The sequence below is a fragment of the Montipora capricornis genome, chromosome 10 (assembly GCF_036669925.1).
Source record: "Montipora capricornis isolate CH-2021 chromosome 10, ASM3666992v2, whole genome shotgun sequence".
Taxonomy (NCBI): Eukaryota; Metazoa; Cnidaria; class Anthozoa; order Scleractinia; family Acroporidae; genus Montipora; species Montipora capricornis.
The window spans coordinates 63,588,571-63,603,328 of record NC_090892.1 but is presented as its reverse complement, the minus strand read 5'-3'; the positions used below and the strand labels follow the sequence as shown (position 1 = coordinate 63,603,328).

General features: G+C 39.9%; 1 protein-coding gene across 2 annotated transcripts in view; it reads right to left on the bottom strand.

Moving 5' to 3' along the window:
- Positions 1-4,668: 4,668 nt before the first annotated feature.
- LOC138022485 (protein NLRC3-like) overlaps positions 4,669-14,758 on the bottom strand; it is a 37,754-nt gene continuing 27,664 nt past the window's right edge. For both annotated transcript variants that reach the window (XM_068869643.1, XM_068869640.1), the window contains exons 4-6: positions 12,823-12,934; positions 9,902-9,982; positions 4,669-9,113 (exon numbers count right to left, since the gene is read on the bottom strand). In XM_068869643.1, coding sequence (XP_068725744.1) covers positions 6,505-9,113; positions 9,902-9,982; positions 12,823-12,925 — 2,793 coding nt within the window. In that variant the 5' untranslated portion in view covers positions 12,926-12,934 and the 3' untranslated portion in view covers positions 4,669-6,504. The remainder of the gene's footprint in view (positions 9,114-9,901; positions 9,983-12,822; positions 12,935-14,758) is intronic.

The window sequence follows — 14,758 nt, the reverse complement described above, 5'->3', positions numbered from 1 at the left end:
TGAGGGAAATTGTTCATTCCAATATTAATTTAGCAATAGCAGAAGCAGTTGAGGGTTAGTACGCAGTTATTACGACGGCTCTCGCGATTGGTTCAGAAAACAATGGACACAAAGAAAGATACACAAAAGAAACAATACACTCTAACTCTAAAAACAATAGAGCTGCGTCCTAAAGGGATCCAATGAAATTAGAGGTTGTAATGAGCTGCGTCCTGGGTACCCTTGAGACTATCAAAGCACGAGATATGGTTGGATTTACGAAGCTATAGATTACTTCTTTGTATGAGGACTGTACATCATTGATCACGGTCATAAGAAATTTTTTCTTGAATTTTTAAATGTAAATGAAGAAGTTCAAGTTCACGTTTCCCTGAGAAATTTTTAAGCAGACACGTATTAGTGGTGGCCGATGGACATACCACGGCGAAACGAGAATAAATTCTTGCAAAAAACATACATATTGCCAGTGTACGTGCCACTGAGTTCAGTGTTGTTTTAAATTGCACACGTCCTTCAATTGGTTAGTAAAATTACCTCTGATGATTTTACAGTCGAAAATCATCTTCCCGTTGTGTTTATCATTACAATCACATTAATGTGAAAATAATACAATGAAAGTCTTCATTTCAGCTATGACGAGTTGCTGATAAGTATAAAGATGCTGCTTCATATTCACAGGCATCACTCGACTCCTGTTTAGTACTAATGGCCCTCTTGAATTCTACTGTTTCCTCACTGTTTGTACTTGTACGGTAGTACAGGTTGCAGCACATGCGGCTACGCGGATCGGGAGGATATTGCGTGGAATACACGCTTGTGGGTGGGTAACCCATTGCCCCTACTGCTACAGGGACATGGACGCCCGAAGGAAAAACTGCTGGGTGTATAGGTGACAAGAAGTTATAAGGGTGACTAGTGTTGACGCTATTTTCGCTTGTAGACTGTTCCAAGAGAAGGCTTTCTCTGATGAACATTGCTAACTGCTCAGCCTCCTTCCCCTTATTTCTTGGAGCAGTATACAAAATTTGTGAAGACAGCTTCTCAGCACTATGACTGCTACATGCATGTCTATTACTGGGAAATTCTATACCATGTCGCTCAAGGGACGTCTTTGCTGGATTTTTACGCCTGCGGCTGCCGCTCTGCTTTGACTTAGAAAATGCAAGACTACCCGAATTATTGTCAGTAAGAGCTTTCTCTGAAACGTTTACGATTTCTTGTTTCCTAGGCCAGTCTCTTCCCTCTAAAGTTCTTCTCTCAGTATTCCTCCACGAGATAAACATGTTTAAGTAATAATGACAAGTTTTTGTTGCCATTCACAAGGTATGTCGCCTTGTTCACTTTTGGAACAAATCACTTTCAATGCGGCTTTGTACTTTGTCTTTCATCCTTCTACGGCACTTTTTTTACTTTCAAATTCTTCGACTAACTTGTTAAGCACACTTTGATGTCTCTTGATTTGACAACGCATTTCTTTCATATTGAGTTCACCAGGATGAAATTTTTTCTCTCCACACTGCAAGACAAATGAGTATTTTCCGTACTCGCACTTACGCGCAGAGTGTCCTACAAGCAAATGGCAATTTCTGCAAATATTTCCATCTCGAGGATCAGACCTCTTTCTAGAGGGGAAAGGAACGGTTTAGGGAGCAGGGAGAAACGGCCAAAAAAATTGTGGGACGAGGGATAAAGTACGCCCAAAAATATGGAGACGAGAGAACCAGCATGAAAAGGGAGAGGGAGAATATCTTGAAAACATGACATGAGTCTTTACGCTTTACCGAATAGATCTGAATAGATGTTAATATAACTGTACAGATTTGTTCCCCGCTTCCCAGTTAGCAGAGGTCACTTTTCTTTTGCGTCTACTAGGCTGACGAGTACGAGAAAAGAATCCTCTACCATGGATCGAAACTCACTTTGATCCAACCGCTGTCCACAACCTTAGACGGCACTCTACGAAACGCATGCCCCATGATATGTTTGCTGACTGTGACTTGAGCCCGCTGTGTCCGGTGCATTCCTTTACAGCAATTCCTCTGTTGTTACATGAGCCCACACAACATGAAGTATCCTGTGTGGATTCGGTCGCTAATTAGCCGCTGCGCATGCGCAACACAACGAATTTCGGCCCATAGCAGAGATCTCTTTTCCTGTACTCTTCAGCCCGGCGAACGCAAAAGAAAACAGACTTTTGCTACCAGGGAAGTTCCCCACTGGACCTGCTAAACAATTATATCGAAGAGAACACTGGGTAGACCCTGGGTATCCAATGCTTTTTAAGCCCGTAAGCTCCGGTGTTTGCGGTATTTTTAATGGTCTTTTAGCGCTTCAAGCTAGTAAATTCTCGCTTCATTGTTTGGCCATTGCAAGATATTCTGTTTGACCGTACGTGAGATGTAGATGCCACGTCGGAAAATGCATGCACTGCATGTGAAATAGGTTTTCAGAAATGTACAGCAATAAACTGAAATGCCCATTGAACACTGAGTAAGACAATACATCAAATCAATACAATAAAAACGCACGAGGCTGTTAGTTTGGAAATGCCACAAATAGAGTACATCACACAAAGGTAAGCTGGTACTATAGTCTGTAGGTATTCAAGGTTCAGTTCTAACCACGTACAGTTAGTATCAAATACCCAAAATTTGTTCAAATCTGTCTGAGCTAATCGAATGTATTTAGAAAAACCACAAACTACAGAATATTGCCAAAACCGTCAGAACGACCTTGACTATTTACCACTTCAAAATGTCAGGCAATATCATTTCCATTTTGTGGCAAAGAATAAGAAAATTTCACAGAAGAAAAGTATAATTATGAGCATGGAAACGGCCATAATCAAACAATTGACACCAAAAAAAAAATTAGCCTTCTTATATCGGTACCCATACTGGTAAATCTCTACGGGAGAGAAATTAACGAGTAAATCATTCTCACCGCACACAATAACCCTGGCACGGGAAGCTAAGTTATGGGAGGATTCCTGCGACTGTCAGGGCAAAAGGCGTGTGAAATGTAGGATACAGCATTAACCGCCACCAGGGGAGGTGGGAGGGGAGAAACTTTACCGTGACTTCACCGAACTCCATTGAACCGACCACGAGGCGTCTTAAAATTGTGATATTTGAAGTGGAGGACGCAATGTATTTGATTTTCAGCGCGAAGGTACAGAACGCTGGAATTTGAAGAACTTGAGCCTTTCCCGTGCAACAGGCTAATTATATATACAGTGAGAATAGGTTTTCTTTGTAACTCGTGCCCAGTAGAACGGGTATTCGCAAATACTCTAGGGAGCCAGCTTAAGCACGTGCGATTTTGAGACGCGGACGGCAACCGGAAGAGAACATTTCGCGAGCTAGGGCAGTGGTGTCTCCCAGATTTTTATACTAATCGTCTCTGACGGAGGAAAGAAACTTGGCAATGAAATGTGGTTGTGTGAAGACAAGTTAAAAGGGAAAACAGCTCACTTCCGGTTGCCGTTTGCGTCTCAAAAACGCGCATGCTTAAGCACGCTAAAAAAAACCCGGGTGCTTCAGCTTCCTTATGACTAGATGGATCAGCCTGGATCTCTCAGCCAGCAGGTTTTGTTTTCACAGGTGAAGAGCCCTAAAATACTTAGTTTGAATCGCTGAATGCCTATTCCTACGATTAGTTTTCATGTGGAAATGACAATGCTCAGGCGAATTGGATCGTTATTCAAAACCAGAAACCCATAAGGGTTGAAACGTGTAACGCGCGTTCACAGCTTCCGAATATTCAGTGCGAACTGATTGGTTGAATGTTTCAGTGCTAAGTACCATATTTGGGAACCTCTCGCTCTTGTTGTTCCAAATATGGTACTTAGCAAGGGGCCGTTACACGTTTCAACCCTTATGGGTTTCTGTCAAAACTAAATAGGTGCTTACCATTTAGCCGAAAAATCCGGAAATTTCGTTTTGACGTCGAATGGAAAGGCTATTTTCTGGGAAATCTTTTCGGAAATTGTGGGAAAGCTCCACAGATAGTCCACTTTTTCCGTTCGGAATGCAAATCGAGAACTTTCCATATCATTCGCGAGAATCGTTCCATTTCCAGGCCCTTCCTCACAACAGTAAATATGCAGGATGGAGAGCCAGGTGGTAAATGTTACGCGTCATTCTCATCCGATTGGTCAATAAATTCGGAAAATCGCTTACCTTTATGCTACGATCACTCACCCGGATTATTTGGCTAAATGGTAAGCACTGAGTCTCTCTACTCTCATGATACTCCCCTTCGTCATTTTAATACAGTATCCCGAAAGTTGAAAAACGCATCGTAAAAATATTACTCCTTATGGCCTTGTTCAACTCGTCGTCTATTATTACCGATTTCGACTTATCTTGCATTTCCGAATCCAACAGTTGCTTCGCGCGTGAACCTGCCTACACTCGATGTAAAACTTGCAAACATGCACAGTACGTGTCAAAAAAACATGATCGTTTGGCGGTCAAACGTGACAGGTATGAGACTAAACCGTTAACGTTTAAAAGGTAAAACTACATGCAAAATTAGTCACACTTCAAGGATGAACGCAAATGGTGGTAATAAAATTTGGCGCAGAGTTTTGGAAATCAAAATAGCTGTGAGGTTGATCGGCTGGATAGGCCAGACTCTTTACAACGTTCAACAGTGAAAAAAATACAATTCATTTAACTTTAATGAAAAGAACGACTTCCTACAGTTTAAAGGTAATATTAATACTGATTGAATTACTGGTCTTACATCAAAGAAATTTCTTATAGAAAATGCTATAGAGGGACACCTCATCTTAGGGAGAATCTTTAAATAAATAGAGGACTTGATTCACTTTTTGAAAGCCTGAAGAGAAGGAATCATTTTTGACGAGATAGCTAGGAATTCATGAGTTGAACACCAGTATTCCATTTTGGTTAGTGTTAGTGTGTTTCAGGGATAACCGGTTCTGATTGCTTGATTGACAAGTTGAATTAAAATGAGTAGAAGCCTATGCCTTCAAAACGAACATTGAAAAAGCTAGAGAAAAGTTCTATGATGATCCACAAGAACAGATACCTTCAATATAAACACATTTACAACACTGCACGGATAAATTTCGTGATGTCACCATATTTTCAGATAAAATGTAACTAGGCTTTTTTATCAAAGTTACAAATCTAGTCTTTTATTTAGGAGGCCGGCGAGGTCTTCGAGTTCATATTTTACCGGTGTGGTTGAAACGACCGACCCGGGTTGAAGCTTGTTGGTTGTTCTGCGTATCAGAGTTACCCCTGAAACGCTGGATACACCTGATACGCTTGATATTCTTGATACGACGGACACCCCTAATACCCTCGCTGCCCTTGTTACGCTGGACAGAGCCTTAGAAAGGAATTTATCACCCGACTCTGGGAGAATAATTGATTTAAACCCAAGAGTGCGTTCCATTGACCCTATTCCGGAATAAGAATACGTGGAATGATGTTTTAAAATGGTAGGTCTGGCGTTTTGAAGCAACAAGGATAATATACACATGTTTAAAGTAGCATTTGAGCAGATGTTTTACAACAGAAACATATTTGTATTCTCAGTATTGCACTGGAACTAGCTTGCAATGGAGGCTAATGCGGGGAAATATATTAAACACTCATTACTGGTCCCGAGAGAAACGGTTAATTTTGTTTCCCGAGAATCTCAATGTTTCCCCGAGGCGCAGCCGAGGGAAACATCGAGATTCGAGGGAAAAAAATTAAATCATTAAGTGATTTGTCATATAACACAAAAAGAAAAACGTGCAACGGCAACAGCAACGGCGGTCGTTGGTCAACATTTGCGGGTCACAGTGCACTGTTACCCTCGCACGTCATGGATTTTGCAATGTTGCCTACCTTTTGGCAGGAAACAGTTTTATTGTTAGCAGTCATGTGATCTCGAAGTAACCAATGAGAGCGCACGCTGTCGGGAAAAAATTCCAGCTCTATAAGAATAAAAAGTATTAGCATTTGAAAAGATTTTCCCGCATGAGCTTATTGCAAGCTAGTTCGAGTCCAATACTGAGAATTAATACGAATATGGTCTATTTTAATAAGACTCCGCAAAAACGAAGGATTTTTACCTTTTATTCCATGTATTCTTCTCCTGGAATACGGTCAATCGAAATCACCCCCAACTCAAATGCAAAGTAGTCAAGCATGTGTCGACTTTGAGAGCCTCAGAAAGGGATTCAGTGTCAGAGGCTTCAATTTTTGTTCCCTGTCAAATTCAAAGTAGTCAAGCATGTGTTGACTTTGAGAGCCTCACAAAGGGATTCAGCGCCAGCGGAACCAATGTTGTTGTAACTCAAATTCAAAGTAGTCAAGCATGTGTTGACTTTGAGAGCCTCACAAAGGGATTCAGCGCCAGCGGAACCAATGCTGTTGTGACTCAAATTCAGAGTAGTCAAGCATGTGTTGACTTTGAGAGCCTCACAAAGGGATTCAGCACCAGCGGAACCAATGTTGTTGTGACTCAAATTCAAAGTAGTCAAGCATGTGTTGACTTTGAGAGCTCAGAAAGGGATTCAGCGCCAGCAGCATCGATTTTGTTACATTCCAAATTCAAAGTAGTCAAGCATGTGTTGACTTTGAGAGCCTCAGAAAGGAATTCAGCGCCAGCGTTATTAATTTCGTTCTTAGCCAGTATCAAAGTAGTCAAGCATGTGTTGACTTTGAGAGCCTCAGAAAGGAATTCAGCGCCAGCGTTATCAATTTTGTTCACAGCCAGATTCAAAGTAGTCAAGCATGTGTTGACTTTGAGAGCCTCAGAAAGGAATTCAGCGCCAGCGGTACCAATTTTGCTCCATACCAGATTCAAAGTAGTCAAGCATGTGTTGACTTTGAGAGCCTCAGAAAGGAATTCAGCGCCAGCGTTATCAATTTCGTTCTCAGCCAGATTCAAAGTAGTCAAGCATGTGTTGACTTTGAGAGCCTCAGAAAGGAATTCAGCGCCAGCGGTACCAATTTCGTTCCATCCCAGATTCAAAGTAGTCAAGCATGTGTTGACTTTGAAAGCCTCAGAAAGGAATTCAGCGCCAGCGGTACCAATTTTGTTCCGTACCAGATTCAAAGTAGTCAAGCATGTGTTGACTTTGAGAGCCTCAGAAAGGAATTCAGCGCCAGCGTTACCAATTTCGTTCCATTCCAGATTCAAAGTAGTCAAGCATGTGTTGACTTTGAGAGCCTCAGAAAGGAATTCAGCGCCAGCGGTACCAATTTCGTTCTGTACCAGATTCAAAGTAGTCAAGCATGTGTTGACTTTGAGAGCCTCAGAAAGGAATTCAGCGCCAGTGGCATAGATGTCGTTGCAACACAAATCCAAACTAGTCAAGCATGTGTTGACTTTCAGAGCCTCAGAAAGAGATTCAGCGCCAGGATAACCAATATCGGTCATAGTCAAATCCAAAGTAGTCAGGCATGTGTTGACTTTGAGAGCCTCAGAAAGGAATTCAGCGCCAGCGGTACCAATTTCGTTCCATCCCAGATTCAAAGTAGTCAAGCATGTGTTGACTTTGAGAGCCTCAGAAAGGAATTCAGCGCCAGCGGTATTAATTTTGAACTCACTCAGATTCAAAGTAGTCAAGCATGTGTTGACTTTGAGAATTTCACAAAAAAGGTTCACATGATGGAATCTAATATCCCCAGCGAGATCTTTAACAAGAAAGTTCTGTCCAAAGGTCTGAAGTAACTTAGACTGAAGGTTCTCTCTATGACATTTGCATTCCAATATACAATCAAATGCTAACTCTAAAATTTCTTTTTTGTAATTCTCCATTCCCATAATGGACGAACTTGCAAGCTCTGCTATGCTTTTTACCAACGAAACTGTCATCTCTTCAGATCTTGCGGACAAAATACCACTCATAAATAAAAACACTTGTTTCAGTTCATTCATGTTCATTACATCGGTCACTACTGATTTACAATCTGTGTGTCCATCAAGGATCTGATAAGCAAGATAAAAGCCAGCAAAAAACTCTTGAAAGGTCTTGTGAAGAAAGCCAAAACGCAAGGAAGGTTTTCTCTTGCTGCCACCGGACTGGATTGACAGAAACCCAAACTTGATCAAATTACTGGAAATGCCTTTGAATTCATTCTCGTCGAAAAACAACTCTCCTTTACGTAAAGACTGCAACGCCATGCATCCTAACTGCACCAGGTCATCCTTGTAAATTTCCAGTAGGTCAGCATCACTGCCACTCGATGATCGATTTCTCTTTTCATATCTTAACAAAACACATCGCACCATTTCTGTGTACAACTGTGTCCTTTCGGGTGGAAGTACACCCTCGAAATCTTCACAAAGGATGCAAAGTAAAGCCGTATTAAGAGGATTCCGTGTCAACTGTCTCAAGTCTCCAAAATAAAGCTGTTCGAGTAGCTCGTTTGCCAAGTGTTCCATGCCTTTAAAGTACTTACGAATGTAGCTCTTTGCGTCTTCAAAAGTAAATCCGATGATCTCCCACAGGGTGTCACAGTACCGCCTTACCCTCTTACCAGCTTCATGGCGTGATGTGATAACAATGTGGCAATTGGGTAGGATTTTACTTTCCAGAAGGTCATTACACATGTCAACTTTACTGGAATCCACTTCATCAAGTCCATCAAGCACTAACAGAACCTTGGATTGATTTTCTCGAATGAACTTGAAGAACCATTCCTTGACTTCTTTGTCAATATCAAGAGGAAGGATTTGGTCATCAATGGCCTCCCAAATATCAGTTTTGATATCACGACACCTTAAAAGCAAGAGAACGTCAATCTCGGGAAAAGACTTGTCCCATTCTTCTCGTTTCATTGCCCAATCATATGCCAGTTTCTGACAATAGGTCGTCTTTCCCATGCCTGGGTCTCCTTCAATTAAAACAGTCCGTGGCTTTGCACAATCCTTGTGTCCTCTAAAGATAGCTGTCATGTTGGTTATTTCATCAGTCAATGTTCCCCTTGTCTTTTCTTTACCCAAAATCTTTAGCTTGGTAAAAACGTCATCGAGATGAAAGCTGAAGTCATCAAGCCATGGAACAGGAAAAATAATTTTTTCACGAGTACTGTAGAGCTGACGGACCCTTTCTATAATATTGGCAGAATATGGTAATTCTGCAAAAGACAAAAATAATTTTAAAAAGGTGTTGCCTGTAGTGTTTTTTCACTCCAATCTCAACCTTATTGTGTTCTTAATTTTGACACCACAAAAGGTCCCGTATTCAGCAATATTTGAAAAACAAATAACACGAACAAAAAATGTAGTTTGATAGTAATGCAAATTACTTTTTCCCATTGCAAAGTAAACGTCATAAGTTTGAGACTGATCTTTGCGCCTGTCATGCATCCGGGTTCCAAAACCTACATGAAATACTTCCTCACTTTTCAACTCAAGATATCATTTCTTCAGAAAAAAAGTTGTAACAACAGGTCAAGTATCCACTCCAAAAAAGACACAATTCTCTCAAGCAGTCCTTATCATATAATATTCTCCCTATCATTGACTGTAATTTGTAATATTAATGTGGAATAACACACATCCCCTGAATGAAAATTTATGCTTTAATAGTTTTAGTTTTTTAGTTTTAGTTTTCCGCTATCCACTCAAGCAACGTCCAGACCTTACTTACTTTATTTTATTTTAATAAAAACTATTAAGGGTTGTAAGCTTAGGTTCACTCACATGAAACTTAAGATACAAAATACCAAGTTTTTACTGTATCTGTGGTAAAATTAATACTTAATATCTGGAATAGAATTTTTAAGTTTCTTTCTGAAGGAAGCCGGAGATGCAGAGCCAGTCTTATCAATACAGAGCGAGACGAAAAGGAGGGAAGACGAAAGGAGCTTGCATGCCTTGTGTTGTAGCCTGACATTTCCTTTCAGTGATTTGAATTTATTACCTTGATCTTGCTGACTGTGTGTTCTGCTTCCTGCAGCTTCTGAGAGAACATCAGCACAGCTTGCTTCTGGATGCACAGGATCTATTGTAAAATAGCCAACACAGTCCGCTGTCACGTTAATGACAAAAGAAACAGCAAGAATTTTATTGGCACTGTCAAAGACAAATAATTATATTAACATTTAGAAACTAGACAGAAAGCCGAAGAACCCTTTATGACACAGCTGACTAAAAAGAGAATGGAACTAAGCTAAATTAAGAAATTGATCACCTACAATAAACTATAACTTAGCGATGTACAGTTGTATTCGAAAACATAGTACAAGTGAGATCATCCCTGGGGTTGAAGCAAGGAAGCCCTTTGACATCTGTGCTTAATAAACTACCAGAACTAGACGCTTGTTCACCGCTCGACGTGCTGTCCTTGTTCGATGACATGACGATCTCCAAAAGAACGCTCCGTATCGATAAAACTCTCGAAATAACCTTTTCGAACGCTGGCAAAATCCTTTATCCTCGTCGCCAATGTAATATTCCAGTCCGGTTTGAAAACACAACGCTTACTTTATTCACAACAACTCGACTAAATCACGCCCCAAAACAAGAAAAACAAAAACGATCTCTCTGCTAGTCACGTGTGTCCTCGATTGCGTGAGCTTGATTACAAAACCCTTGTCACGAGTTGTGACCAGGACATTACAATCAACAGGACCTAAACCAAACAAATTGGAACCGGTCCTTAAGATAACATTAATTTTTAGGATTCCACTTCAAAGCAGTGTTCCAAATACCATAGTGTTGAGACTTCTGACTCAGTATTTCATGATTAATATTGCCCTGTAGTTACTGAAAAGTGTGGGGTCATCTGCCTTTATAAAAACTGGAATCACTTTGGCGATATTGAGAGATTCAGGAAACACATACTCCTGACCAGTAGATGAAGAGAGACTGATTATGGTTACGAGGGGCTGCGCAATATCTCCAAACGACTGCTCAATAACTTTCATTGATATATTATCATGTCTGGGGGCTTTACTGGCATTGCTCAATTCCTTGACCATAAGTGGCTGCAAGGAGATAGAATCAGAAGGAGAGCCAGACACTGAAGAAGTCCTTCTACCTTGGGAAACAAGTTAGTAGCTGAATTTTTTCTCAACAAATTACATTAAGGGCCATCATCATGATGACCGCATTTAAGACCATCCAACTTAAGCAACTTCCAGACCTTACTTACTATATTTTATTTTAGATTATTTTTACCATTGTATAATTATTAGATTTATTTTTCATGATGAGTGTGTGTGCTGCTTCCTGTAGCTGCTGCTGCTGAAACAACATGGAAGCATGGAAAACGTCCTCTATTGCTTAAATAGAATACATAACACTAAAGCAATGCCTACTACTTCCGGACATTACTAAACAACGAAACAGCAAAACAAAGCACCAAAACACCATGTAAGACCCCTCCATACAATTAATACTAACTGCCAAATGTTGGATTTGAGATTAATTATCGTTTTAGGCCCAATTCGGCCAACTTGACGATATTGCTCCTAATCTCAGTCCTTTTCACCCCAAGCGCAGACGGCACATATTATTATTTTGTTCACTTTTGTGATAAAAGCATGAAACTTTGTAATAATCTCTGGAAGGCAAACTTTGACAATGCAGGAATTCAACATCAAAGGTCACCACTTCACAAAAGGTCAACAAAAAATAACAAACGGAGATTTCAAAATAGATAAGGTGGCGATATAAAGATGTGCAAATGTTCGACTGATTCTTCTAGCCAATTAAACAAGTGCATCTTTTCTCGTTCCTGAAGATTTCTTTTCCAACTTTGCATTGATTGATAGTCTGTTTATCATGCTTTGTTCACTTTCCATCGCTAAAATTGCAGTCGCTTTGTTGCCAAAACTGAATAACAAAGAACAAACGCGTTGAAAAAAAACTAGTTCGCAAACCCGTTTGTTTTTTTTTCAAACGCGTTGGCTCTTCGTTCCCAACGCTATGCCAACGCGTTTGATGGTTCGCTTATCTTTGAGCAGTACTGTAAACATCGTTTTAGGCCTAAAACGATATTTAATCTTAGTATTCAATGTATGGTGGGGTCATTTGATGTTGATATTTCTCAAGGGCCAAGGGTCAATAGCCCATTCGGCTTCGCCTCATGGGCTATTGAGAAATTAGAATCTTGTTTAATTTTTCACCCAAAATAATTTCAACTTTAATTAACATTCCTCTTTTTACTTGACTGAAGGTATCCTTGATACTGCATCATTTTTAACAAGCAATAAAGCCCCAAATCTAACAATATTTGCACCTTTAACTCTCTAAGTAATATATAGATTACCCAAACCTAAAAACGAAGCTCCCTGGATGCTTATTTTTACTGCCTGTAGGGTTAGTGAAAATAAAAGGTTTTGAATTTCCGCGTTTTGGTGTTTCCGGTCGCTGCTTTAATAATTAAATCATTTTCTTTGCTTTCTTCTATTAGAAAAATTCATTGCCCAACTAGTGAATTCCACGGTAAATTTTACGCTAAAAACTGATATTGCATGAATCATGCACGAAGCGACGAGCGGGACATCGGCTTTTCGAGTGAAATTTACTTTGCAATTCACCAGTTTGGCAATACATTTTGGCAATACAATGGTGGTCCGAGAGCACGCACCTTCGATGCACGTGGAGGTCCGCTATAATAAGCTTTCAAATGATATAAAAATTTATGCACTGCGTGACAGTTTACCAAATTCATGTATCTTTTCCCTAGGCTTGCATGAATGTGCAAAATAATGAAGATTTGCACATTCATCAAGTTTGAAAACAAATGACTCTAAACTGTTTTTTAATAGAAACCATGCATCATGATTGTTATCAAGATGAACGGCTGTTATGTACCAGAACTAGAAAAATTATTACCAGGATGTTGAGGTTCCTTTTTCTTCCCCCCATACATATCAGACAAAGTGTCTCTGAGGACCTTCCCTATTGACCTCCGACCTTGCTCTGGCTTTTTTGACATCTTTCCTCACTATGTGCAAGAAAATAAAAATTGATAAGAAATTGCGAGTCAGTGTTTCGTTCCTTGACAAGTTAAAAAAAAAATAAATATCAATGGATCACCACCATCAATCAGCCACCTGCTCATGATCACCTTGAGCTCAAATAGGGAGACTGTGTGATTTTAAAATTCTCTTTTTAAGGAAGAGCCATGTTGTTGTTGTTGAGATGGGAGGAGAGGTAAGAACCAAACCAGTGCTCAGGCTAGAAGTACCATTGGCAACAAGTTCAGTGCCTGCACATGCACCCATTCCACCAAGGGAATGACTGAAAAACCTGTCACACTTACTTTCACTTAAACCTACAATACAAGGAGAAGGGTAGGGGACAAAGGTGCATAAAGGGAAGTAACATGCAGGCAGGTTAGGAATGGACAACAAAGCAGATTTCTGGGTAGTTTTCAGGGGGTGAAGATACACAAGGTTTTCAAAGTAAAACCACTACCCAGGCCCGTGGTAGGGTTTTGATATCAGCCGGGCCAAATGCAATTGAGCCACAATTTAAAAATTAATTATTTTGAGTACCAGAGCCACTCCAAGTTTTACTTGTGTCTTAAAGACTCTCTGTCTACCAGGATGCAACACCTGCACGCATGAGGTTTCGTATCATATGAAACCCCCATTTTTTCTTTCAATCGTTGTTGCTTTCGTTAAATCGTTCAAAATCAGACCCATCCATTAGGATTCTTTTACAGTTAGCATTTATAATAGTTTAGGGATTGTCGATCTTTGTTGAAAAGAGGTTATTTTGTCGTTCACTGGATTTCTAGGAGGTTAACATCAGCGCATGCGAACAAGATATGAAGTGATAATGGCAGCTTCAAAGAACGTCGGTGGAAGACCTCGAAGATCTGAACCTCTGAAGGTCATTTATTTCCGAGAATCAGTTCTTGACCTCTGGAGAAGCCAAAAAAGTCTTTGTGGATACATCAAGCTTTCTGACAGCAAGTTTACTGAAGTCTTGTTGCAGTAAGTGACACAAATAACCAGAAATAACATGAAATAGCACTCACTTATTTGCAGTTCTTCAGAATCATCAAGTTTGTCGTGTTACATTTATAGCTAAAGATGACAATTTCAACACTTTTTTTATGTAGTTCATGTCCCAATAACAAGTCAGGGAATCAAGAAGTCAATGTTGAATTAGAAGACAGCTTGTCACGACTCGAAATTGATGCATCAGGTATAATAAGAGGTTCAGTTCAACACTACATGTATGCAATTTATACATTTAGCCGCTCAATAAAGTTTTAACAAGTAGCTGTTCTTCAAAAGTGTGAAAGACAATGTCTTGCTGATGAAGATATATTTATTTTTATTATTTGCTTGTCAGTCACTTTTACTGTACTTACATGTATGTTTGGAATTATACGTCTTTTAGATATTGCCACACCTTTTTGCTCCACCTCAGAAAAGATTGCAAGAAAAGACCACCCTGCACTATCCTTGGAGGCATCTACCAGGTATACAATGTTGTTAAAAATGAGATTGGCAAATCAACATGTGTATTCATTGAAAGACGTCTATATTGATACTGCAGCCTTTACCACCTGCTGCAGTAGCTAATTAGCTTCCCTGCTCCATCAGATTCTGACCGGACAATATGTTTCCTCATAACCTTGATTACAATTAATTGCAAATTATTTTGCTTTTGTTGTTGAGTACTGTCTGATGGTAAAAGTTCGGATAATAAGATGTCCTACTTCCTTGCTATTTGATTTCAGCTATGTAGATGTAACTGGCATAGATATCACTCGGGACATGGAAGTTGACAATATCTTGGATCCCTTCTCTAA